Source organism: Parasteatoda tepidariorum, chromosome 12, assembly GCF_982258835.1.
Source record: "Parasteatoda tepidariorum strain Cologne lab strain chromosome 12, Ptep-v5.0, whole genome shotgun sequence".
Classification (NCBI taxonomy): Eukaryota; Metazoa; Arthropoda; class Arachnida; order Araneae; family Theridiidae; genus Parasteatoda; species Parasteatoda tepidariorum.
In genome coordinates, this window is record NC_141766.1 from 11,457,208 (window position 1) to 11,484,684 (window position 27,477).

Consider the following 27,477-nt stretch of genomic DNA (forward strand, 5'->3'; position numbering starts at 1 on the left):
ACGGGTTCTGTACTGTATAACACTTTCACTGGCAAGCAGTCACTTTAAAACACAGCCATTAGATTATATTACTTAAACAAATCTAGACTCAAAATTGCGTCTTCAACATTTAAAAAAAAAAAATTAGACAATAAAAAAAAATTAGACAATAAAATTAAATAGAAAAACTAAATAACAGATTTATAGGTGTAAAGCTTTCTTACTTAAATTAACAATATGGTGAAACTGGACTGACTGAAACAATAATTCTAAATTGTATCACAAAAAAATTTTCATCATATTTTATCAAGAAAATGACAAATATTTTCAAATTACTACAACTATAATGCTTATCTTTAAAAGAAGAACTAGTTGCAATATCCAAGTTTAATGAATAAAAAAGTAAAACAGGTAAAAAATGTAAGTATAAATAATAGATATAAATGAGGTTCAAAAACTATTTTCCCAAGTAATGTACCAGTTAAAAAAATGCATTTACAAAATCCCACAGTCAAATATCCATTTTCCAGAATAGTCTATTATAATAGCCCATCTATAATTTCCCAGACACTTTTTAACAATTAAAATATATATGTTTACCCTTATCTACAAAAATCCTTTTTTTGTATACAATCTGTTATAGAATACTTTGAATGAATATATATATATATATATATATATATATATATATATATATATATATATATATATATATATATAGTGAGATTCTCACAGTCATACATCAGTAAGAAATTTCATGTGAAAGGCAAACTGTTTCTTTTCTTTCTTCACCTTTAACACTGAAAAAAGTGCACTAAAAAAATCAGGATTGAGACCCTTGTCCTCTAGTAACATCTGAACAATTATAGCACATGGCAAGAAAAACATGCTTTTTTCTCAGTATATTTTTTTCTGATTTCTCATTATTTTTTTCTTCTTTGATTGAAGAAAGGGGGGGTATGCAACACCAAGTAAAATAAAGAAACCATTTTTTTAAAGGAATGAGGGAGAAAATGAAAAACCTGAAAAAATTTAAAGGGAAACATAGCCTTGGGAAATATTTTTCTTTCTTTGATTATTGATGATAAAATAAGCAATAAAGGGAATTCTTTCTTCCTTTATCAAAATCTGAAGTTTAATAGAAAAAGTATTAAACAAGTTTCAGCAAAATTCATCTAAGCAAATCAAGAATTACGCTGAAGAAGTGAAATGTTACATCAAATTTCACCAAGATATTCAATGCTTCATATTATTTTAAATTTTGAATATTTTCTCTTTTTTTACATTTTTAATTGAATAATGCCATTATCTTTTCCTTGCATTTTTTATGTCATCAAAGCACACTTATTCATGGCAAACAAACAAAAAATACAATTTTATCTATAAAAAAAAGTTGAACTTATTCAAAAATTAGATATTGGAGACTTTAATTTCTAAATTTTATGCTGACTAGGACTGTTTCTAATCATCTGTAAATTTCCATTTACACTTAACTGCATTTATTTTATCTTAAGCAATATTCTTCGTTTGATTAAATGGTTGTATAAATATAATTTAAACAATAACAATATTTTTTCGTAACATGCATGTTTAGATCTTTGCTTGAGGATCTCGCCGGAAAATTCTATTTTTCCGACAAGCTAAACTCCCAATGATTCTGGGTATGGGACTTGCCACTGTAGTATAAATAAGCTAAGAATATAAAATTGATATTCACTACTTTTAAAAAGAAAATACTGAAAAGTGTTAAAAGCCAAAAAAAGGCTTTAGGTAATATTCTGAGGTAATAAGGTTCTAGTTAATTCAATGTAATCATGAAAAATTATAACATTTATACTTTCTTCATAAATATTTCCTAAAAAAGTTTACATTTGTATTTAAGTACCAATTCTTTTTCCTTACAACAAAGAAATAGTAATATATAAAAATTCTTAAAAAGTAATATTGATAACAAATTTAAAAATTTTTTTAGCAAAGACTATTTCATTCTCTTGGCATCAGAAGGCACTTCAATCCAAAAATAGATTGCAGAGGCAGTCTTGTTAACATCCATGAAAACTTTACAACCGAATAACAAAAGTGCTAAAAATGTAAGAAAATTTCAATTAAAAGTTATTTTTTAAAGACCTAAGTAAAATTATACCATAAATAATAGTTATTACAAAATTTTAAACAATTTAGCGAATTTATAATATATATAGATCAAAAATAGAAAGTGGAGATAGAATGGCAATGTATAGAGAATACTAGAAAAATTTCAGGAAAGACAGACTTAGTATTACACTTCCATAGGTTTAAGAAGAGAAAGACTTAGCATTACACTCCCATAGGTAAATGAAAAAATGGAAGAAAAACGATGACTTAGCAAAGAGGCATTGAGAGACAAATCAAAGTTATAAGTAAAGGTTGGAAAAAGATAATGCAGTTAGCTAAAAATTAGGTGAAATGGAGAGGTATAACTAAGGCTTTATGCTCCTTTCAGGAATGAAATGATTGAAAAACGAAAATATATTTTAAAAAGTGTTTATTTCTTCTACTGAAACACAATCTGTCATAATCTATTACTTCTAGCAGTATAGACAATTTTGCCCTATTCTTTACATTTTGATGTAAACTCATAACATTAAACTAAAACTTTCAGGTGTAGAAGCTATAAACATTCCTAGATTGAAAAATAGCTGCACACTTACTTTGGACAAGAATGTTCAAAACTGAATTACAGTTAACCAAAACATAACGTTTATAATTAGAGTTAAACATGCAATAAAAATTTCTTGATCTCAGAAGATATTCAGCTGAAGAATATACCAGGAAAATCCAAATCAATAGCAAAAAAAAATAAGCAGCATTTTAAAATACCTTGGAAAATCAACCAGTCGTTGTAGAAGGTGGGAAAATTCAGTAAAAGCTATATATCCATCTTCATCAATATCAGCATCTTCCATAGCCTACAAAATAAATTCAAAGCAATCAACAAAAAAAAATTTCTAGTAATTAAAATTTATTCAAATAATTAAAATATTCTACTAAAAAATATAGTGCTAAGAATTTAATTTTTAGTTGTGTCACTACTTCACACACCCACATCACAAGGACATTCAAACATTGAAAAGTGCAATACACAGGCAGAACTGATGAGGTAGCAGTCCTCTTATAAATTAGCAAGCCTAAGTGAAATAGGCAGTGTGAGGAACTGGACTTAAGGGACTAATGCAAGTAAATTTTTCTACTGAATTTTACTTACCAGAAACTTCAATAACTTTTACTATCAAAATTGGCACCGTCACAAAGAAAATAAAAAAAATACCAGCAAAATAAATTTATTTATTACTTTTAAACTATTTGAAAATTGGAATTTCTACATTTCTACATAACAGGCAATACTTTTATGAAAATATAATTTAATATGCTAATAATAATTTATTACCTTAATGTTTCAAATTTTGAATTTTATTTTAAAATTTTGCCCTACCTAGAAAATATTAGCACAAAATAATTTCACTAAGCCTTATTACCACAGTAGGGCCAAGGTCTACTGTGCCCATCTCAGTTTTCTTGACCTTGGGCTCTGGGGTGCTGGAGCAGATGTTCCGGTTAGGTGGTCAGCCGAACGCAAAACCCCCAGTGTTTAGTTCCCAAGCATGCTTGGTACTCATTTATCGACCCACTGAAGGGATGAAAGGCTGAGTCAACCTTACTCAGCCCGAGGATCGAACTCAGAACCTGTGGCACGGGAGCGCGAGGCGCTACCACTCAGCCACCGGCATGGTAAATTTTTTAATTATTAAAGCTACATTTCAAATGCAATTATAATTTTTCAAAAAAGTTTAGATTTTGCCATAATTATTGACAAAAATTGGCATCAAGATAGAAATCATGAATCGGTCCCTACTTTCCGTGCAAACTTGACTAAAATCTATTTCAAGTATAACAAAAAATTCCTTTTATGTATTGATTAATTTCTATGTGCAAATATTTTTGAATAGCCACCAAAATAAAAATCTTTATCAAAGCATGAATTTACGCTTTTCAAGATCATTGCCGTATCAACAAATTTACACCTTTCAATAATTTAAGTTCACAACCCCTCCAAAAACAATTTTATTGCATAATTGAATTCAGCTGAATTTTAATTAATGTCTTTCAAATTCATGATATTCAAATGAGTAAAAAAACATTTTTTAAACAAATTTTTTTTATTATTATTATTAAATAACTATAAATTCTGACCATTTTCATCTTCTACCACCAAATCAATGATGACTGAAAATAATATATGAACTTTTAAGTCTATCTTGCATTTTTGTATAAAAAAGAAATTGCAAAAATACCCTGTATTACACAAAGACTAACATTCTCACTGTTTCTATTTATTAAAACAAAAATGGCAGGTGACCCTCTCTAAAGGGCTCCAAGTTATAACAATTCCCTTAGTTTAGGTTATAATTTTGAGGATAAAGAAAATAAATTTGTAAATAGCTATAAAACATACAAAATTGAGAATCTCCTCCCAATCACTCTGCTCCAGACCGCTAAATTCAGATACTTGAAACCGAGACAATATTTCTTTTAGATCATTTCTGGACAAAAGATCATCATCATCAAAGTCTGAAAAAAAAAATTTAACAAAGGAATGCGCTATTAAAAGAAAAACTGATTAGCTTCTTTTAATTAGTCTAAACATTCTGTAGTTCTAAAAAAAACTAGGAAACTCTAAGCTGCATTTGAACTATATTTCGGACAATTGGGTTTATTTTATATTATGGTTTGCATAGAAAAGAACAAATAAATTATCACGAGTGATACTGGTACCCAAATTGTCACTGGACTAAAAATAAAAAATTATCAAAGATTTTCACATATATAATACAAAAATCAGATTAGTTTAACTCGAAAAAATTCTCCTAAAGACTACTAGGGTAAGATGTCTATTTTCGGTGACAAATTTCTTTAAAAAAGTTGACTTTATGTTGAAAAAAAATTTCATTTAAAAAAGTTATCCTAATATTAATTAGGCTGAAAGTTTATGGGAACATTAAAAAATCTACTGTAGATTCTTTCCTTTTAAAACTTACAGACTTATAAAATGAAACATTTAAATGCAAGTATTTTGTACCATGCTCTAGAGAAAAATTTTAGAATTTTTAAAGATGTTGCAGATCAATACGAGAAATTTCTGAGACTGAGGTCCTAACTAAAGACATTTAACTTGAGAATATTAAATGCACAAGTGATTTAAATCGTTAAAATGTAGGCAAAATTATGTATATATCTCAGAACTTATTTATGATTATTAAAAAATTAAAAATAAATATAGAAACTATTTTAGCACCTTTTGATGAGAATGATCCACCTGATATCATTGAGTAAACTTATTCAAAATGGACAACATTTTTACATAACTCTGGTGCACATAACTTAAAAATGATTTCATTAAACAATAAGAAATATTTTTATATACAATCTGAAACTATATATACAAAAAGAAGTTATCTCATACCATATATTTTGAATGCATATTCAGCTTTTAATGAAATAGGAGCTCTCTCGCTAAACACAGACATCATATCTAGATAATCTTCAAAACTCATGCATCTAGATGTTGGATCGGTGAATAAATATATTAACCTATCTTTAAAAGGATTTACCTGAAAGTCAAAAGCACTTAACATCATTTAAAAAATAACAAGATAGTCATTGCAAGTTTAAATATATAAATACACTGAAGGCAACTCAGTTAATTGTTGAAGGAAAATTCACAAAATAAAGTAATTAAAATAACTTTAAATGTACCATATGTAAGTCAATTCAACCTTATATACCCTTGCAAAAACAAATAGTTCAGCTTTTCCTAATTGCTTTATTTAGGAGAAATGATTTATAGAACAGAACAAAGAACCATAGAAGTAAATTTTCATTAGCTCATATCAGTTTGATGTTACAATAAAACAAAAGTATAGTAAATAAGTATACCCATTCAAGGTAATGAATCACTTAAATAATGATTCATTATTTCACATAGCTGTAAAATATTCTGAATTTCAAGTTAAAAATTCAAGTAACTACATTACAATAAATCTTGCATATAAAAGAGCCAAACTGGGATCCCAAAATAGCATTATAATAAAAGATTAGAAATTGAAAAACTATGTAGAAACGGCAAGAAGACTATAAAAAACAGAGTATTTACAATGGAATCATCGCTAACTATGCACATTAAAAAGTAGTTATTTTAATTCGAACTTCAGGTATCTCATTCTCATATTATATTTATCAGAGGTAAAAAAAAAAACATGCGGAGATAACCAAAAATAGTGATAAATAACTGTTGAAAAAGGATCAGAAAACAACATGATTTTAAAACGGAATTACCACGAAACTATCGAGTCAAAAGGTGATTAGTGTCCTAACTCAAAATTCGCATTTCCAAATAACATCTCAATTAAATTGCAGAATTTTAAAAACCACACTGAAAATGCCAAAAAAGCGATAAATAATTACTAATAAAACAATCGGAAAATGACCCAGATTCATCATGAAATCGTTAATCGAGCATTACTCTAATTATAACGTCATGCCATTATAATGTCATGTTAAAATTATCAGAATTCGAAAAACTTCGTACAAAGAGATGAAAAAGCAAAAGAAAAACCGGAATATAAGAGGTTAATAGCAATTTTTGCTACTTCATTTTTCTGTAACTAGCATTTGATTTTTTCTTTTTCAATTAGCTACTTGCTAGTTGATAAAAATACTATTTAGCAATAATATAAAATATATGCAATCAAATATATACAATCAAATATTCAAATAATATTAATAATTGCAGATTCAAATAACGTTAATAAAACTTTATAATTAAAATTTACGTAATTGTAGTTATATAAAACCATTTTTTTTTTCAATTTAATTAGTTTTTATTAGATATATTTATCTTTTAATAGTAATTGTTTGACTAACAAATTGTTAAGTTTGCCAACTTCTATAAAATCAAGTTCAGGATAATTTTTTAATAGTAGAGTTTGGGCCTGTTTAAGAAAGTTTTGCGTGTAAGAGTTAAAGACAAAAATTTAGAAACCATGGTTTTTACTGCGGATTTTACCATTGTTCTAAACGTAACTAACCTATACAGGATGTATCAAAATCTATTTTCACATAGGTACAGAAAAAAAATTCTACATATTTCATATGGAGAAATGCAACTTTTCAAGGAGTATAAATAAAATTAACTCTTAATGTTTGCCAAAAACATCATGAGTACTTAAGCATTTAAAAAATACCTGTAGTTCTGGCAATTCATCAAGCTTTAGTAATGATAATGCAGGATTAAAGGATTTGGGATCAATATCTGGCTCCAATTTACGAAATCTTTCATAAGCTCTGAAAATAGTTTGTAAGTTTGTCAATAAGTCTCTAACATTACAAGCCTCCTTCAACATTAACTTACAGAATCATAATACTAATTACATGGCCTTGAGCAAATTACAACTAAAGCCATTTTAATGTTGCCTTCTTTGATAAATAGTTTATGTTATGCATAAATCAACTTTACCCTTACACAGAACATAAATATTCTCTGAAAAATCAAACAAAAGTTTATTTAAGATTACTTGGAACCTTACAAGAAAAACAGTCTCAAAACAGTATACCACAGGAATGAATTTTTTGTTCCTGTGCTTCACATTTAGAAATATTTTCAATGCAAAAATATAATTTGTCTATAAGTAGTGAAAGGATGAGATCAGTATGATGATTCTTCAGTAAATAATATAGCATCATTTATTTATATTTTTTAAAAAAGTATACAAAATAATCCTAAAACACTTAAACACTTTTTTGGAAATGAAAAACTTACTTAATTATTTCTTTTTCATTGAGATATGTGAGGAGCTATGAAAGAAAAAAGAATTATAATGAGTAAATAACGAAAGAAACTAAGTTAAAAAACATGAGGTTTAAAATAATTCAATACCTCATACTCTCTTATTTTTTCTTCGGGAAGAAGACTCTGTTTTTGCCCCATTATAATTGAAATTTAGTCTAAAAGAGATTTTTAATATAATAATTAATATAACATATTATTTAGACAATAAAATAAAGAGAAGTTGTTCTGCCAGGCACACCATAGAAATCTACTGCCTTGGCAAACAAACACAAACATGACAAAATTGTTCCACCTACATGAGAAGCTTAATTATGACTGAACACGAAAGCAAATAGTGTTGAGGTGAAATAGCCGCATTCCATTGCAACTGAAATAAGTCTATTTTAATGTTATTATATAAAATAAGACTCTCTCTTATAATTAGAATGTAATTATATTCAAATAATAATTATAGCTCTTTTAAACACTAATGCGAAATATTGATTCTGAAATTTTGAGAAAAAATATTTTTAATATATTTTTTAAATAATTTCAAGTTTCTGAAAAAAATATTTTTTATTTTCATTAAAAAGAAGATGTGAATTAATTACTCAGTTTATTTTCGGTTATTTTCAATAAATATATCACAGGCAAAAAGCAAAAGGAACAAGAACTGAAAGAATCAAAGAAAAAAATCCTTATTTTCCAAATTTCGAGAATTAAGGCTAAATAAAACTTAATGATTTAAGATATTAAAAAAAATGAATAAATTTAATGGTAGCTATTGAGATAATATGTACATGACAAAATGATACAAGATTCACCACCAATGAAGAAACAGGCAAGAATCAAAGAAAACTTGAAAATTACAGAAAGTCATAGAAATAAGAACAATTCAAATAGATTTTACAATACACAAAATTTGAAGTTTCCTCTGTAATAGAACTATAGCTCTGCTATTCATATAAGCAGTGTTTCTTTATCAAAGTTTATACAAAACATATGTAATTTACAAGATTATTAAAGTCAAATGTAAAAACATGATATTTTTATAAGTTAAATTACTATCCAATTAAATTTTTAAAAATATTTACCAGAATATGTGACAAAAATGAAGTTATTATGGAGTGATCTATCTTGATCATAACATAAACACAAGTTTATAGAAAAATTATCCTATGAATAACCAAGCATAAGGTAGTTGGAAATATTTTACTAGATCAAGCACAAAAGGTGATGTTGGTGGAAATATAAAACACCTCTTTTGACTTTAATTGATCACACAAAATGAACTCATTTAGTTGGAAAAAGATTTTGAGGATTTGGCACATTCTAAAGTGAAAATTCCTAAAATATTTTTCTAATTTAAAAATAAATTAAAAATCAAATTGAAATAGTGAGTGTCTTATGATAGTATTAAACTTCCTGAAATAAAACAATACAGTACATAGTAGGATAACAAGGAAAATTTTGATTTGCCAAGACAAATTTAAGTTCCGTTAACATGGCACGAGAAATAGAGACTATTTTTTCTCCAATATACCACAAAATAAAGATCCATTAACATCGTGGAAAAGCTCTTGATATGGTGGAAAACTTTATTTGGTTTTTTTTCCCCCCAAGTGCCGAAGAGGCTACCAATTAACAAAAAATTTTAGAAACCCATTTCCTACCATTTGCAGATATAATTGTTGAGCCAAATTGTATTTTCCAATAGGGCAATACCTAAATTTACATTGAATAATGTTCTCAAGAATGATTTTTAGAAAATAAGATGAATATCATTGAATGGCTTGCCCTTTCCCTTAATCTCAATCATCAAAACAATGTTAAAGAGTACCCTCAGTAAGACTGTAAATACCAAAGACAAACAGTTTCAGTTTGTGACTGATCTAAGGGCTACTTCATTGAAACCTGGGACAATTTTAATGCTACTCTTCTCCAGGGATTCTTAAATAATATGTAACATTATAAATTTTAAGTCATGTATAACCATGGCAGATATATTAGGATTAGGCATTCGCTATTAACACTAGTGGTTTTGTTTTGGTATGTGACTTCTTTCCCATCTATTTTAAGCAGTCAATATTCCGTTTCTATATCGTTAGGGCAAGAAATGATCTATTACTTGTAGATATGCATTTGTACATAGACTTACTTTATATACATGTTAGAAGGATATTTTTGTATCAGTACCTGTTCGTGCCAACTACAATCATCAGCGTACCAAACAGTTTTTGAGCTTACAAATTTTTTTATAAAAGTATGTGGTGGTTGCCGGGAATGGCTAAAAGTATACCTTCTATTTACCTTCAGTAACATATTTTTTTTTTGTTCGAATCTTGCATGCTATTGCCAGGAAGTCGCCAAAAGTTAGCAATTATTTAGGCGCAGATACTTGTATAGGATAAGATAGGTTGAACTCCGACCCACCCCAGGGAGTATACGGAGATAAAAGTAAAATTATTACAATAAATTTCTCTAAAAACCAAAATTACAGTAAAATTTTGCCAAATGACAGTGGTGGTGATCAGTTAAAAATACTTGTATAGGATAAATATTCCCGAGTTTCTTTCCAGTTGTCGTTATTCCATTGGAACACACTGTCTTGTAAATTTGTCTTATACCACTTGCACTGATATATATCAAGCGATAACGAATTTATTAATTTTTTTACAATGAATTAATTAGTTCGTTGAACTGTATTTTTTATAATATAGTCTTTAATTAGATGCAAAATAATAAAAAAAATGTCTAAATAAATAATAAATAAAAATCTAACAATGACATTAAAGATTTCGTTTATAAAACAATAGCGAACTTGGTTATTTTAAAATGAAACAATAAATGTAAATGATTTACTTACATTTTAAACGCATACGTTGAAGCACTTAAGATCTTGCCGACGCCATTCAGACTTAGAAATAAATTGTAACGAACGTCATATCAACTTCAAAATAAGTTGCGGTAAGAAATAAGTAACATAAGGCAATGACCAGATTTTATTTTTGGAACTTATGTCAGAAAAGAAAACAAAAAGAAATCCCAGACGTCGATTTTGCCTACCTAGCTCTGTGCAAATTAAGATCTGCTGATGGTTTTCACGTTTACGAAATATCTCAATTGCTGAAAATAATTAACAATTATTAAGCAATATATATAAAGAAATAAACACTTAAAAAATTTAATAAATAAAATCAATATATTTTGTCCCACATTGAACTTTGAAGATATCATTTAAGGAATATCTCACACAAAGAGCTAAATGCTCAGTTTGAATTATCAGTAAGCAATCCATCAATTTTAGTACTGTTGTCTGCTCGTGATTAAAGAAACGCACAGAGAAACATAACCTTTAATGCAAGGATATTTGTTCAGGCCTGATATTGCAATTAAGCTATTGAAAATATGTATTCTGCCTCTAATGTTAGTAGAATTTTTGTGCTTTATCTTGCTGTTTACAGCGCTTTAGAAACTGTTTATAATTATTTCCTTAGAATCCTTCTTACAGTGTATATTATCGGTATATTTCTGATATCTTAGCTATTAAAACAAAAATATTTTTTTCTCTTTATCTATTAATAATAATATAAAAATTCAGAAATCCTTACAAATTAGATTTGTTTTGGATGACTGTTTAAAACTAGAATTTTTCAAAAATTCGTTGTATACAACGAATGTTCGAACATTTCAGTTCACCGGGCATAAAACATTCAGTATTCAAAAACTGAAAATGTTTGGTGAATATTAAGTAAATCTACTAATATTTGCAAGTGGTAGCTTTTCAGTGTTACCCATAACATATTTGCCCCCCAAAAAAGTGTAGGAAATTATGTAACTAACATTCAAAAGTTATTCATCCTAAAAATCGTCGTAATTTTTGTGATAAGACTTTATAGCATTTGAATTAAATCGATTGAATCTGCATCCTATATTTTTTAATATAGTGGAAAACATGATATTACTGAGTTACAGTATCAAGTAACAGAACTCACAAAAGTCATTGAGATAAGGAAATAAATAAAAATTTTCAGTTTAAATATTTTATAACTTGTTTTGAACTATAAAACAATCCAAAATGGAATAATGTTTTGAAATTTCTCTTGTAAAAGTAATTAAGAAGGAAAGAAATACATATGCTAATCTATTTATTTATTATTATATTTTTTGATATTTATAGGTGGTACCATTTGCTGTCACTTTTGGTGTATTGACTATTACAGCCATACTGGTCCACTTTATTCTTAAAAGGAAGAAAGATCCACCGAAACTTTTAAAAGACCCCACTGTGAAATATAGTGTAGAGCTTGTTGAAAAAGAAGTAATGTATTTTAAGAATAAAAATTTAGTATTTTTGTTGAATTTTTGCGATTTTCTTCTTACAGTGTTGATATTTTATAAAAGAATAAAAAAAATTTTAATAGTTCTATAGATATGAAGTTTATATTCTATATATTAATGTACTACCAAAAAGGAATTGAAAACTATAGGAAATTGTCATTCTCGTTATGTTCCATGACGTTGAAAAAAAATAACCTTGATGTGCCATGACCTAGTAGATTTAAGCAACAATGAAATGGCCAACAAAAGAGAAAAGTTTAGCTTGAAAATGAGATTACTATAAGATATGATTAAAATCCATTTAGTCCTCTGTTGTGTTGGTGGAAGGCGTTTATGCACCCCAGGCTATGCTAAAAACGGCCTTATAACTTAAAAAATAAAAATCTAATTCTTTTTATAATAATTTGATTTGCTTTGCCAGTGTAGTCTTAAAGCTGTAGAAAATTCCTTTTTATTCAATGTCTTTTTTTTTCTATATCAATCCTAAATATTCATTTAGGAAACATAAGAACAAGATGAATAACAATGAATGCATTTAAGGCTTAAGAAAGCCGCTGTTAGTTTAATTAATGAAAATATTACCTCAAATATTCTAGAATAAATATTTATTACAGGTAATATTTATATTCAGCATAATGTTAGAGGATATATAAATATATAAGCAAAAACATTGAAATTTATTTTTCCCTGCTATAGCAATAGCAAGCAAAACGAAAATGTTAAAGCTCGCTTGAAATAGAGAAAATTTTTTAGAATTCAGACACAAAAAAAATATCTTTTTTTTTTTTAATTGTAAATTTAATGTTAGAAGGGGCTGTGTCCCTTCTTTTATAAAATATGAAGGGACTAAAGCCCCCTCCCGGTTCTGTGTTCCCTCTTTCTAGCAGTATGTGACGTTACCGAGCGTGGATTCCTTTGCAATTTCATTTATGAGGATTTCAGATTTGAAATTTCTACTACCAAATTAGGATAAAATCAAGTATTAATATAAATGAAACAAAAAGTTTGCTCGTAAAGTAGTAAACAATTTTTGGGAAAGATTAGATATTCTCTACCCAGACTAATATAGGTATATAAAACTATGTATGTAAATAAATAAAAACTAACATGCTGCAGAAACTACAACAATAATAAACATTTACATAAATCAGATGAATAAAGAAATTGTCTAGCTCACTATTAACAATTTGTAAGGAAAAAAAAAAGTCTTACTTAAGCCTCCCAAACAATCTTGCAATAACTATTTTAAATATATATCAAAGAACATAATATATGAAATATTGTAAAAATGAATGCATGTGTCTTGTTAACATAAAATTCACTAAGACCTTGATAATTATGTGATCTTTACTAATTATCTTGGGAAACAACCTTCCTATCGTGTTTCTAATAAGCCCAAATTTCTCAACAAAAAAAAATCTACTGTGATTTGGACAAAAAACTTAAATTGGAGGTGAAATAGGAGGGAGTATTTTTAACATGAAATATTAAAATTTATATCAACAATTTCACGTATCCGGTGTACATTTAACCTGTAGTATATATCTAAGACGCATATCTAACACTTAATTGTACACACTCAATTTTTTATTTGAAAATTAATTCCCATTATCTACATCGGAAAAAAGTCATTCTTTAATTTTTACTTTTGATTAAAAAGTAAAGTATAATACAAAAAAAAAACTGCTGGGTTAAGGGTAAGATGAGTGAAGCGATTTGCAAACATCCTTCAAAACCTGATCAGCAAATTTTTTGCTTGGAATCCTTTTTAAGTAATTTTTGTTTATGATATTGTCGACAAGAGTACTTGTCATAGAAAGTCTTGCAGAGTCATCATTTTGGTTGAAGCAAAAGGCCAAGATTGTCACCTAAGAATCAATATGAAAGATAGCTTCTTTATAATTTTGACTTCGAAAAATTAAAAAACTCCTATTGTAAATCAGTGATTACTAATTTATAAAGCACTGAGTCTCAGGATAATATAAAAGCTACACTTCAAGGATAATAATAAAACTAGTTTTACATTCATTTAACAGCAATCTTGTTTGGTGTGATAAACTCTTTGTTGTTATAGTTGATTAAAAATATATTTCAATTGTTTTAAAATTTTTAGTGAATTATGTTTCAAATTGATGATTTTTAAATAATGTTTCAGTAGATGAAAAAAGATTTTTCTTATTCCTTTTGAAGAATAAAAGCTTTATATTTTTTAATTTCAGATTATTGACTTCTACTTATTTTCAGGTTATTAACCATGACACAAGAAGATTTCGTTTCATATTGCCAAGTAGTAATCATATCCTAGGTCTTCCAATAGGTATAGTATAATTCTTAATTTTAATGCGAATTTTTAACTTTATATGCAGTCACTAATAGTAAAACTTTTCAGAGCAGTGTTTTTAACATCTTTTGAAAGATAATAAATTGTTAAATACATAAGTTCTACACATTCATTTATTTTGTAATGATAGCAACTTTAAAATTATATTGACAACTGTAAAAACACATTATCTTAACTACCTTATAAAATGAAATATATATATTTCAAACCCTTTATTTAGTTCAATGAAACAGGTTTTATAAATACAAATTTGGCTTTATAACAAAAGGTTAAATGACCTAATTATGAGGTACCATTTGTATTTTTATGCAGATTTCTTAAATTGATGCTTAAAAAAATATCCTTCAGCATTCCATGCTTTGTCATTTAGCTAATTTTTTTAGAATATTTTAACATACTGTAACTTAATATTAATGTTGTTACATAATTTATTATCAAGTATTGTAAAAAAAAGGCTATTGACCGAAAAGTTGACTGTTTTATTTTACCTTCTGTTATAATTCTTTAGATTATCAACATCTTGTTAAATATACATGCCTGTGGCTATAAAATTAATATGCTCTCCTTTTTTATTATTTTTTCACTTTTGGTTTAATTTTGAAGACAGTTTTTTTTTTTTCCTTCAAATTTTTATGTTATCTAATGTTGTACATTTAAAAAAGATATTTTGATAAAATATCCATGCATTAATAAAATTCACTTTTTGTATGACTTTATAGGACAGCATATTTTTCTCAGTGCCAAAATTGATGGAAACATTGTGATTCGCCCATACACTCCCGTATCTAGTGACGAAGAAGATAGAGGCTATATTGATCTTGTCATTAAAGTAACTTCCCATATTAATATTTTTAACTTCATTTCAAAGATAGCCAATAGGAGTTGATTAATATAGCTTATATTAATAGTTAACTGTATCACCTTTTATATTTTTCATGATTAAACTTTTAAATTCAAACATCTTGTTAAAGCAGCCCAATTCATACATACTTATTTTATAGTCTTGTGTTTTCATTGTAAATCATAAACCAAGATTTTGTTATAATAGAATATAATTCAAAATTTTGGTATTCAAAATTTTTTTTTTTTTTTTTTGTATTATTTCTTACCAGGGGAAAGGGTTTCAACTAGATATTTTTTTCCCTTAAAATAACTCTTTTTCAAAGGTTAATAATCAAATAGTAGTGTACTACACTGTTGCGCTAAGCATAAAGGCTGTATCCTTTGCTTACGATGGACCTCGACATTCTCAAAGATTTTTCAATTGAATAGTTGTCTAGTCAGAAATCGTTCTTGTACTGCCTCCGCAGTATTACCCATCACTATCCTCTACCTCAGATGGATAACTGCTTGCTCTACCTTTTTCAAGCAATGCATGATATTCTGATTGCATACTTCAAAAATTGATTTACACAATTGCTCCATAAAACCTATATTTTTAAGACATGAACATTTTCTATAAGTAAATTCTTTAAGTTGAGTTCATAAACTTTGAAATTGAGTTTCAACCTTATCTAAAAATGTAGTTCAAAATCTCAAGCTTTGTGTGAAATTGAGACTGAATTTTAGCATTATGATAGACAAAAAATTTATTTCACGCAATTTGCATTGCAAAACCAATGTTTTCTTTAAAAGGATATCACATACTTTTAAAGTTGAGCTTCAACTTTGTCAGAAATTGGTGATAATTCGTGATAAAAAAAATTTTATCAGGGATATCTTTTACAAGAATCATTCTTAAAAATGATGTCATATACTTTAAAGTCTAAAAATGTTAATCAAAATTTTATGTTTTTGTTTAAAATTCAGCTGGATTTTAACATTACAAAAGACATATACAGTATTAATATCAAACATTTGCCCCACAAAAAATGGGGGAGCATCAATATTTTTTACAAGAAACATTTTTTTAAATTATCTCTTAAGCTTTGAAGTTAACCTTCAACTATATCTAACAAAAAAAAAATTAGTGGAAATGTAAAATGTTTGGTGTTAATAAGACTGAATTTTAACTTTAAAATAACTCTTTCAAATTTGATTTTACATATTTGCTTATCCAAGCCTTTATTTTTTTAACATCAATATTTTCTACAAAAGTCATTATTTAAAATGGTATTGCGTTGAAGTTTAGCTTCAACCTTGTGTGATGTGAATGATCACCTTTCTGAAGATAGGTTTCCTATACCAGTATTCTGGGGTTTGCTGCAAAGCATGTAAATATACAAATACCTCAGTTTACATAGATATACCTCCAGCAGTCAAAATCTCAGATTTTTAAGAGAAAATAAAGCTAAATTTTAACAATTCTTAGATATTAATTTCACACATTTGCGTCACAAAACCTGTTTTTTTTTTTTTTTTTTAGTCCTTGCATTAATGATTTCTTTAAGTTTTTGTATGGTGCTAAATATTTTAAAGTTTAGTTTTAACTTTAAATATGGCAGTAGAAATCTCAAATTTTTAAGTGAAAATGTAACTGAAATTAAACATAGTAAGAGACAATTTAGAAATTAATTCAACTTTTATTTTTTTTAAAGCTTTGATTGAGATTATTTAATTTTATTAAAAAATATTTATTTTTATATCATTAAATAATTTCATATTTTTGATTCTTCTGGTTTATTTTGTTTTGATTGTTTTTTTCTCACTATTGATTTCGATTAAGTTTTGTATTAAGTGTGGACTTTATTTTATTCTTCAGAAAAAATTTTAACTTTTAAATATTATTTAACTTTGTATTTATAATGTTATTTTTCATCATATTTAATTAAGTTTTTGTAAAAAGATTTCCAAATATTAAGCTTGTGTCACAGAAAGCTAAAAAAAAATTCAGAATTTAGGTTTAATTCTATTTATGTGCATAGATCAGCCTACTGTCACGCTTTTGGCCTGTGTCTCAGCTTTTTCAACCTATCTGAGGCCATTGAATTAATTTTCTACTAAACCTGAGACAGACTAACTAGCAGACTTTTGCATATTTAGCACACAACTCCAACAATATTTCTTTCAAATCAACAATTTTGCTGTTTCTAGTCATTTTGGTTTCTTGTTAATTCTTATTGTATAAATATGCTTCAATAATAATGATATATTAAAAAATGAAGAGTAAAAATTTTTTTTTCATTTATTTTAACTCAATGAAGCGTTTAACATAATAATGCAGCATTAATTAATATAATCATCATTGAAAATATTTTAAGTGATTATATTTTGTAAAAAGGTTTTTTATGTCTGCAGATAAAAAAATTTATTTTTGACGTACAGTGAAACGTCCCATATCCGGAAGTCCCTTTCCCGGAAGGGTCGATTTCCCGGACACTTTTTAACAATCAAAATAAACAAACATCTCTCCATCATCCCCTTTCCTTAAAAAAAAAAAAAAAGTCTTTTGACACATTTTCTCTTTTCCGCATCGAACCCATAAATCACCAGAAAGGGGAGATCTACCAAGACCATTGAGTGACCGTTAGTGACGCGCCTCCCTTGGAATGTAGGAAAAAGAGGGAGATTTGTTTTCAAAAGACCGCAACTGAGTCCTCTCCCCCCCCCCTCCTTTCCCATGCAGGTGGCTAGTAAAAGAGGCATTTCCTGGAACCTTTTTATTGAAAGAAGAAATACTGTGAAAAAGGGTAAACGGGGCAAGGGTTAAGGTGGAGGGGGAGTCAAAATGGAAAATTTGAATAGGTCTAAAAGGATATACGTCCTTGAGAAACAAAACATTCGTTCTTCCCCATACCATGTAATATTTAGGAGGCGGGGGGAAAGGGGGTAACGTTCTCGCTTTAACAGATTCTTTCAGTCATAGAAGAAAAAATAAAGAGAACCCGATCAGCGTGCCCCGCCTTTATGCTTGATTGATAGCCAATGATTGAAGAGAAAACAATAATTTGTTACTTTCCCACCCTCAACTTAAATGATCTCCTCTTTACACTTATTTTCTTTCACAAATAAGGAGGAAGTGAATTTTTCTCCTCCACCTACCCACTTTAATGAATGACGGGAATTTCCCTTTCTTGCTTGAATCATTCTAGTTAAAAATGGCGGATTATTATTTTCATATGTCAATTTTTTTTCGTTTTCTATATTTTAAGCAATAATATTTTTTTCTAATATTTCATATTTTATTGATTAGATATTCTAATACTAAAACATTATTCCCCTTAAAAATAATGTTTATTTATTTTTTGCTTCTTAGATTTAGATCATTTTAAGCTTTGTTCCAGAATGACATGAATTTCCCCTTCCTGCTTAAATCGTTCTAGTTCAAAATGGCGGATTATTATTTTCATAACTGTTAAATTTTTTTCGTTTTCCATATTTTCAGCAATAATATTTTTTTTCTAATATTTTATATTTGATTTAGATATTCTAATGCTAAAACATTGTCGCCCTTAAAAATAACGTTTATTTATTTTTTGCTTCTTAGATTCAGATCGTTTATTAAATCATTTTAAGCTTTGTTTACCTTGGGGGTCTATTATACGGAAAAATCTATTATACAGACTTCTGGAAGTCCCACCGATTCCGGATACGCGACTTTACACTGTATTAGAATTATGAATAACACTTACTACATATATGCTGCAAAATTTTTTTTCACTGATAACAAAATAAATTGAAAAATATTAAATGAAATTAAAAATAGCTCATTTCCGTTTACACTTGGTTGTAGCAAGCATAATGAATATTGAACAAAATAAAAAAAGAAATTTTTAATTACGCATTCAATAATTACATTATAAACGAGCAGAACATAGAATTGATTACTTGCAGATCGTTTTATTTTAAGTACCTTTCAGAGATATAAGGACTTGATTTTCTCACATTAATTTATTTTATTTATATTTTTGCAGAAATACAATGATACATAAACTTTTAAAAATTACATATACAGTATAGGACCCAGAATCCAGCTCTCACGGGAACGACGAAATTCCGTATTTTAGAATTTGCCGAATTTCGGATCTCTTCCGGAAATTCCAATATGGCGCCCATATATTACGATAATTCATTTACGCTGTTAATTTCAGAAAAATCAATAAATTTAGCTAATTTTCAATTGTAGATTATGATGGGGTGAATTTAGAACTGTCCCATCTTTAGAAATTTCATTAATTAAAATAATAATCTATATGATATAATCAAGAAGAAATAATTCAAGATGAAATAATCCAAATCCTCCGAAAAAGAAATAATCGTTTCTTTTCTTTTACTTAACATTTTTTTTTACACTCACCTCGCAAAAAAAATCTAACAAGGAACTACAAGAAAAGTAACAATTAATGCTATGAAACTAACAATGAATAACTACAAAAAAGAAGCAAACAACTAATAACGATAAAAAAATAAAAAAACAAGTTAACAAGTAACAAAAAAGTAACAGTTAATAACTAATAAAAAGATAAATAAATTGAATTTTAAAAAAAGGCAACAAAAAAGGCACCAAGTGAGAAAGAAGTTTCAATGTCAAAAGGGTGTGGCTAATTTATGGTCAAACAGGAGAGGGAAATGTGGGAACAAACCAGTAAAGCACTTGCACAGCTGTCAAGATTGATTGATCAGTTTCTCCCAACTTGCATTTCTTTATTTTCTTTATTCTATATAAATGCAGATGTTTTTACTTTTTAATTTCAACTGCTTTAGGAATAGATGTTTTGTTTTTATTTTTAAAAAATAAAATATAGTTACTTACTTCAAGAGAAAAAAATTCCAAACAAAGAGAAAATATGACTGATTTTTTTTTTCTCTTATCAATAAAATTTTCTTTTAAAAAAAATAAAAAATTAGGTCGGATTAAGTGCCGAATTTCGGGTCCTGTCGGATTAGGGGTCCCATACTGTATATGTTTATTTAAGTAATACTGATTCACATTAGCAATTAAGCTCAAAATTGAAATGGTTTTTCCGAAAAAAGCTTAATATTTTTTTGATCCGTTATAATTCAAGTAAAAACATTTGCATAAATAATGTGAAATTAAATTGCTAAAAAGATTTTTCTTTGAAAGAAATCCTGTGTTGAATTTTTTAAAAAAAGCAATTGGGTAAAACCAGACAACCCTGGTTTTAAGCACTGTGAGGACAATACAAGAAATTTTCATTTTTTTGTCGATACAAAATGGCAATAAGTCAGTAACAAAAAAAGTAATTCCTTCAGTGTGATAGCCAAATTTATGCTGGTACTGTTGACAAACCCACTTAAATGTGAAAGACTATTCAGCCACATAACAAAAATTCAGAACCAATTCTGATCTTTATCCAAATAAATATGGAAGAATTTGTTAACTTTGGAGGCAAACTAGAAAAAGTTTTGTTTTGGGCAAATTTTTCATAAAATCTTTTTAGAATATGCAAATGGATCACTTGGTCTGTTTTAAAACAATAAATTAATTTAATATTTCATAATTTTTAGAAGTCAAAAAGGTAGCTGAAATAGTTTAAGTGCCTTAATATGTTTTAATTTTTATTATTATTTTGCTTATAACACTATGCCATGATCACCAAAAACCTCAGACTTTTTCACTGTCCGAGGTTGGCAGGTCAAAGTTCACATTTGACAGTACAATTGTATATTCCCCCTCCATACTTTTATTTGTATTCTTTATTTAATATTAATAGTTTTCAATGATTTATAGGTTTACTTCAAAGGGGTTCATCCTAAGTTCCCTGATGGTGGTAAGATGTCACAATATTTGGAAAACATGAAAATAGGCGAGACCATTGATGTTCGTGGTCCCTCAGGAAAGCTAAAATACTTAGGAAAAGGTTTCTATTATTTTCCTTCACTAAAGCCTGCTTTTTTACTTATAGAAAATTTTCTGTTGATGATATTTATGTGACTATGCATATTTATGATACACAATGCTTCCTAATCATGATTCAATAAAATATGTAATCTTTACATAGTATTTCAAAAACTGATTATAGTACTAAAAAAATTTTTCTCAATTTTGTTATGTTTGATTGTGATAAAGTCAACTTAATACTCTATTTTTATCTCATTGTACATATTTTAATCTTCATTTTATGTTACAAATACAAAAATGTGTATGCTGTAATATTCTATTGAATGCAATTGAGTTTGACAATAGCTACAGCAAGATATGATACAATAAAATTGAGAATTCCATCGCATAAGGGTCAAAGGTAAATCATTTATCCATCTGGAGATCATCTCTAATGAAAGGTCACTAGTATGTACCTCCTTGATCTGTAAAATGAATCTATTATAAATTTTGTTATATATATTTTCTATTTTACTGAAGAATTAAAATAGATGATTAACTATTTTTTGCTTTATATAATTTCAATTAAGTTCATTTAAAGAATATTTGTACTTGAATAAAAACAAGTTGTAAATATTTCTATTCATTTATTTTAGGAAAGTTCAGTGTTAAACCAGATAATAAATCTCCTGCTCAGACCTTTGAAGCTAAAGAAATTGGAATGATTGCTGGTGGATCTGGTAACTTCATTTTTATTGGCTGTTGAAAAATTTAGTTACTCTAAATGTGTTCCTAAGTTATAAATATATTTAGCATAACTCTAAAAATATTCTTGAGCATTTATTTAAACAAGTTTAATTGTATTTTTGTAAAAATTCAACAGTTATAAATAGATTCCCTTTTCTAAAATTATAGTTTACTAAATTTTGATGCAAGCATTTGTGGTAATTTGACAATCGATATAATTTGTAAGTCATCTAGTGAGTATTTGATAAAGTTAAAAATATTCATGTGTGATCATGAGAAGAAAAATAATTTTATTTTCAGTATTTTTGATGAAATAATTTTTAAAAAAACATTTAATTAAATATCTGAAAATCTGTAGAGGACTGCATTTGTCATCTACATGTGTGAGGGGCAAAGAAAATGTTCTTTTCAATTATTTTTTTTAACTACTTTTTCATGCTTTGTTGTCCCTTATTCTTTAAAATAGATTACTTTTAATCACAACATTTTTCAAGTTTTTTTTATTGAAAAACTAAGTCAAATAAAGCTCTGTGACCTTTTCATAATAAGATAATAATTTATTTCAGGAATTACCCCAATGCTTCAGTTGGTAAAACATGTTCTTCGAAACCCTGATGACAAATTGAATTTGTGGTTATTGTTTGCAAATCAGGTATTTTAGATTTCTTGAATAGTTTAATTATGCCATTATTTCTACCTATTTGTTAACATTTTCTTTAAAGTAATACTTTGTATGACTTGCCGTAATACATATCCACCATAATTATCTAAGTTTCATGAAGCTGTATAAAACATCAGCTCTGCAGTTGAAAATAGACATCAGTTAATAATTATTATCAAACTGTTTTGGCACTACATTTTAATTTATCAAGCATGTTAATAGGTTGCGATATTCTAAAACTATACTTTTTATGGCAGGTAAGAACTTCTCATGTCAGTGTCATATGGGCAAGTAAACAAAAATTTCTAAATGGCTTGTTTTCTGGCTCTCTTTTAATGCATTAATAAATCATTTATCGTGCTTCTTAAGTTTTCTAATTTGATTTAAATAGTTTATTACTTGAATAGTAAATTGTATCTTTGCTTAGATGCATTCAATTACATTGTATCTCAGTTCAACATTTTTCAACAAAATGTAAAAACCACCAATTTATATACTTCTTCACCCATTTACGTTTAATTCATCAGCCATGTCCTTAAAAAACATTTGGCTTAGTTGTATTTGAGCTATGATAAATTTCTTATTTGGAAGTAATGTATACATAGCTGCAACATGGATAGAAAAAAATCCAGTAGATTTTATGAAATAATATAAATTTCATGATATTTGTTGCATAATATTCTAAATATTTTACGCGTAGGGAATTTTAGGGATTTTTATAGTCATCAAAATCTGCTATATTTTCCAGTTATGGTTGACTTTAAACATACTTGAAATGTTATGTATTATGTTTACTCATACTTTTGATTATTAATAGTCATTTAATTCATCAAAGAGAGCTTAAATTTTTTATTATTATTATTATTAATTTAAAAAGAGAGTTCTGAATAAAAATAAACTGAACATTTTATAACAAAAAAAGTTTTGAACTGATTTCAATAAATGAGGTTCACTTCATTATGCATTGGTAATACTTATTTAAATATTCAAGCAATAATCTATACAAAAATTCTATCCAATAGGTGTTTTTTTTTCGGAAATTTACTCAGTTTTAAAGAATTTTCAAAAATGTGCAAAAACCAGGAGAATTTTAACTAAACCAGTAGACCAGAAGAAACTGGCAAAATCCGGTAGTCTACTGGTCCGGTAGTCTACACACACATATATATATATGTGTGTATATATAAACAGTATACTCTCAATATCTCAAATTTTTTCGAAATAGAAAATTAATTTTTCCGGAAAAATGAAGTTTATTGTAAACCAATTCTTTTCTATTTAATCCATAATTATTTTGTCTTACTTTTAAAAATAAAATTATAATTGTTGTATTTAGATTTATATTCAACTATCATTGCATGCATATTTATTAGTAGTTATTCTTATGTTTCATGACCATATATGGCAGTACTTTTACTTTCGTTACTTGTACCGCCGGAACAAGTAAAAAGTACGTACTTTTACTTGTACTTCGTTACTTTTTAAATTTAGTACTTTTACTTGTACTTTCGTTACTTGTTTAGGGAAAAAGTACAAGTATTTGTAACGGAAATATCGAACGAAATCGTTACTTTTTTTCTAAAACTCGGTAAGCTTTCTAAAAAAAAAATATTAAATTGAAAACGAATGCTTATGTTTTTTCTTAATTAATAAAATTAATGTGCAATATACATGCATTCACAGCTAACTTCGTGTTTAAATACCTTCTGTTTCAACTTATACTACACATTCAATTATTTTTTACTAGCTCAAAGATCACAAAGCTATCTGAAACCCTGTGTTTGCTTTGTTTATGTTTGTGCTTTTAAAACGCGTCTCTAAAGAGTAAAAAAATCTTAAATCAATGGTAATTTAAATAAATAAAAATAATAAACTAAAAATTAAAATCAATAGATAAAATTTCTTTTTCGTGCAAATCCATAAAAAGTTTGAAATTAAAACTATATTTGATTTTAAAATTATATTATACGATTATATTATAAAATTATATTATAAAATTATATTATAATATTCTTTATAATTTAAAAATAAATTTAAATCCATAACTTTCAAAATTAAAAATAATTAAATAAATGACAACAATTTGGCAAAAACTTTAAAGAGCATAAGAATATTATTCAATAAAATTTTAGGTTACTTTGAATTTTCGATTTCCTAGAAATGTACTTTTAAATCGTTACTTTTTTTGCTTAGTACTTGTAGTTTTACTTGTACTTTTTACTCGTTACTTTTTAAAATATGAACTTTTTACTTTTTACTCGTTACTTTTTTTAAAAATACTTGTACTTTTACTCGTTACTTTTTAAAAGTAACGTTGCCATATATGTTCATGACTCTACTTTTTAGAGTAATATTTTAGAACATATTTTTCTACTTTTTAGAACATTTAGTTTTGAACTCGAAAAATCGCGATCTCAAAAAAAAATTTAGCGTCCTTTCTAGTCTGAGATATCAAGAGTATACTGTGTATATATAATGATCTTAATTTGTAGTTTTATATTTAGCTAATTTCTATCTGAATGGATCCTTTTTGAAAACAACTTAAGTAGGTTATTTACTTTAAGATATTTTTATTTATTGCAGAAATATATGTATCATTTTTTTTTTTTTTTTTTTTTTTTTTTTTGAAATTTAAGTGTTCACTTAATGTGTGTTTAAATAAATTACAATTATTTCCAAAAATTGTGTTGAATTATAATTATTTTAAGCTGCAATTTATTTTTTCTAAAAGCAATCTCCATACATTATGTATTTTTGTTTTAGACTGAAAATGACATATTGCTAAGGACAGAATTGGAAACTCTTGCTTCTCAATATCCTAATAGATTTAAATTGTGGTTTACTGTAGATCGTCCTACAGAAGGTTTGCTAGTTTCATTCTATATACTTCTTTGTATTTAATTAATAGTGACACTAGGAAATTCAGTTATGAGCTATAGAACTGAGTCAATAAATTTACAATTTGATTAACTTAAATTCTTGATAAGTTTTTTAAGTGTTTCACAATATTATGAGTTTTATTCATCTACAGTGTAGCTTATAAAATGTGTGAATGTAGCAAATTTAGTTTATAAAAATATTTTTTGTTCACCAAAAATCTCAATATTTATATTGTATTTTTTATGACCTATATAATGCTATAGACCTCACATGTCCAGTCCAGTGGAAATATGTTCTGCACATGGAGGATCCATATTACAATAAACAAAATTATTATATTTTATTCTTTAACTTTCTGCAATGGTTGAAAAATGTATGCTTTAATTTTTATTTAACAAATGTTATTCCAAACTATTTGACCATTGCAACATACTAATTGAAGCAGTCATATAAAAGACCCAGTAACCATACAGCAGTGTTTTTAAGTGCTTATAGAATAAGACAATTTCTTGCATAATAAGTTCAATTAGTTAAATAAGTTCAATTGTTATTCACTCTTACTGATAATGGTATAGGTTTTTCAAAAAAAACTTAAATTATGGTGTTAATTAATTAGTCTGTTCTGTGTTGCATTTTCAATAGAATTAACCACCTGTTGAAGTTACTTAAGTATTCAATATTTTATTTTACTTTTTTATGTTTGAACATCTAAAACCAGAGTAATAAATCAGCATGATGTTGCTTGACCCCATTTTAAAAATAAAGTACATAGTTCAGGAAATTAATAACGAAAACATTCTGAATTTAGAAAAGTAAACCATTTATTTTGAAGAATTTAAAGTATGTGTGAAATTTACAATTCTATCTACTATTCTTGAAAATTATGTGCTTGATAATTATATGAGGTTACAATTTTAGGTTGGAAATATAGTACTGGTTTCATATCTGCTGAAATGATTACAGAGCATCTTCCTCCTCCAACTGATAAATCTTTTATCCTTATGTGTGGACCTCCTCCCATGATTAAGTTTGCATGCATCCCAAACCTTGATCAATTAGGATATGATGCAAAAATGAGATTTGCATATTAATTTCTAACTTCATCAATTAAGTTACGATGCAAAGTAAAGATTTGCATAAGAATATGTAACTTTATCAATTAGAATACGTTACAAATTAAAAAATTTCATATTAATTTGTATGTTTCAACCTTGTATAAAATAGAATCATTTGTTCTTTTATATATTAGATGTTTAGTTTTTGTTTCTTTTTTTACAGCATATAGTTCAAATATATACTTTTTGATACAACAAATATACTCTTATTGGATTATGTATAGAACTTATCATGTAATAAAATTTACTAACAAGCATCTGAGTTATCAATTCTGTATTGTTAGTTTTCATTCCTCATTAGACTGCTCTCTGAATGTCTTAATACTAGCGATAGTTTCTCTAGGTTGTACTGCTACATCAAAGTTTATTACTTTCTTTAAATTTAACTTATAACCTTTCTGATGTCAACCAATTATAGAAAATATTAGAATGACATACAAACAATCTAATACTACCAAAGTTATCAAATCTTACTGTATCAGATAGCTTGGACATATTTTTACATGTGATAACCCAAACCCTGTTAAAAAGCTACCTTTGCAATTGTGAAGGGTAAAAGAAAAATTCTATAGATGAATAGACTACATAGAGGCAGATCTCATAAAGAAACACATCAAATTTTGGAAAACAAAAATGGAAAATTTTTCATTTATTTCAATAAAAAAAATTTTTAAATGTAAATTTAAGTCCTGAATTCTGCTTTCTTTTATGACCAGAACTCACAAAATTTTGTTGCCATTGGCAACCAATAAATTAGTAATAGCTGTTATATTTTCAGCTTTTTAATTAAGATTTCTCATTTTTTATCTTTTAATAATTGCTCAAATT

The 27,477-nt window shown here is 27.0% G+C and overlaps 2 protein-coding genes across 2 annotated transcripts; one reads left to right on the forward strand and one right to left on the reverse strand.

The window, feature by feature from the left end:
* Positions 1-905: 905 nt before the first annotated feature.
* On the reverse strand, positions 906-10,897 carry LOC107443805 (calcium and integrin-binding protein 1). Its single transcript, XM_016057800.4, has 8 exons — positions 10,710-10,897; positions 7,952-8,019; positions 7,835-7,869; positions 7,260-7,359; positions 5,480-5,627; positions 4,472-4,587; positions 2,839-2,927; positions 906-2,061 (listed from the first exon to the last, which is right to left on the reverse strand). Exons 2-8 carry the CDS (start codon positions 8,000-8,002, stop codon positions 2,040-2,042), a joined length of 561 nt encoding a protein of 186 aa, XP_015913286.1. The 5' UTR covers positions 8,003-8,019; positions 10,710-10,897; the 3' UTR covers positions 906-2,039.
* On the forward strand, positions 10,754-26,906 carry LOC107443804 (NADH-cytochrome b5 reductase 3). The gene is made up of 9 exons (XM_016057799.3): positions 10,754-11,269; positions 12,024-12,164; positions 14,429-14,501; positions 15,245-15,354; positions 21,157-21,286; positions 21,903-21,986; positions 22,560-22,645; positions 25,418-25,517; positions 26,453-26,906. Exons 1-9 carry the CDS (start codon positions 11,252-11,254, stop codon positions 26,623-26,625), a joined length of 915 nt encoding a protein of 304 aa, XP_015913285.1. The 5' UTR covers positions 10,754-11,251; the 3' UTR covers positions 26,626-26,906.
* Positions 26,907-27,477: the final 571 nt, after the last annotated feature.

Excerpts from the sequence above, each read along its gene's own strand:
- LOC107443805 (XM_016057800.4), bottom strand. The coding sequence starts at position 8,002 with ATGGGGCAAAAACAGAGTCTTCTTCCCGAAGAAAAAATAAGAGAGTAT. Across the intron at positions 7,870-7,951 it reads AAAAAATAAGAGAGTATGAG|CTCCTCACATATCTCAATGA; the intron begins GTATTGAATTAT and ends TTTCTTTCATAG. Across the intron at positions 4,588-5,479 it reads ATATGCATTCAAAATATATG|ACTTTGATGATGATGATCTT; the intron begins GTATGAGATAAC and ends TTTTTTTTTCAG.
- LOC107443804 (XM_016057799.3), top strand. Across the intron at positions 12,165-14,428 it reads TAGAGCTTGTTGAAAAAGAA|GTTATTAACCATGACACAAG; the intron begins GTAATGTATTTT and ends ACTTATTTTCAG. Across the intron at positions 21,287-21,902 it reads GCTAAAATACTTAGGAAAAG|GAAAGTTCAGTGTTAAACCA; the intron begins GTTTCTATTATT and ends CATTTATTTTAG.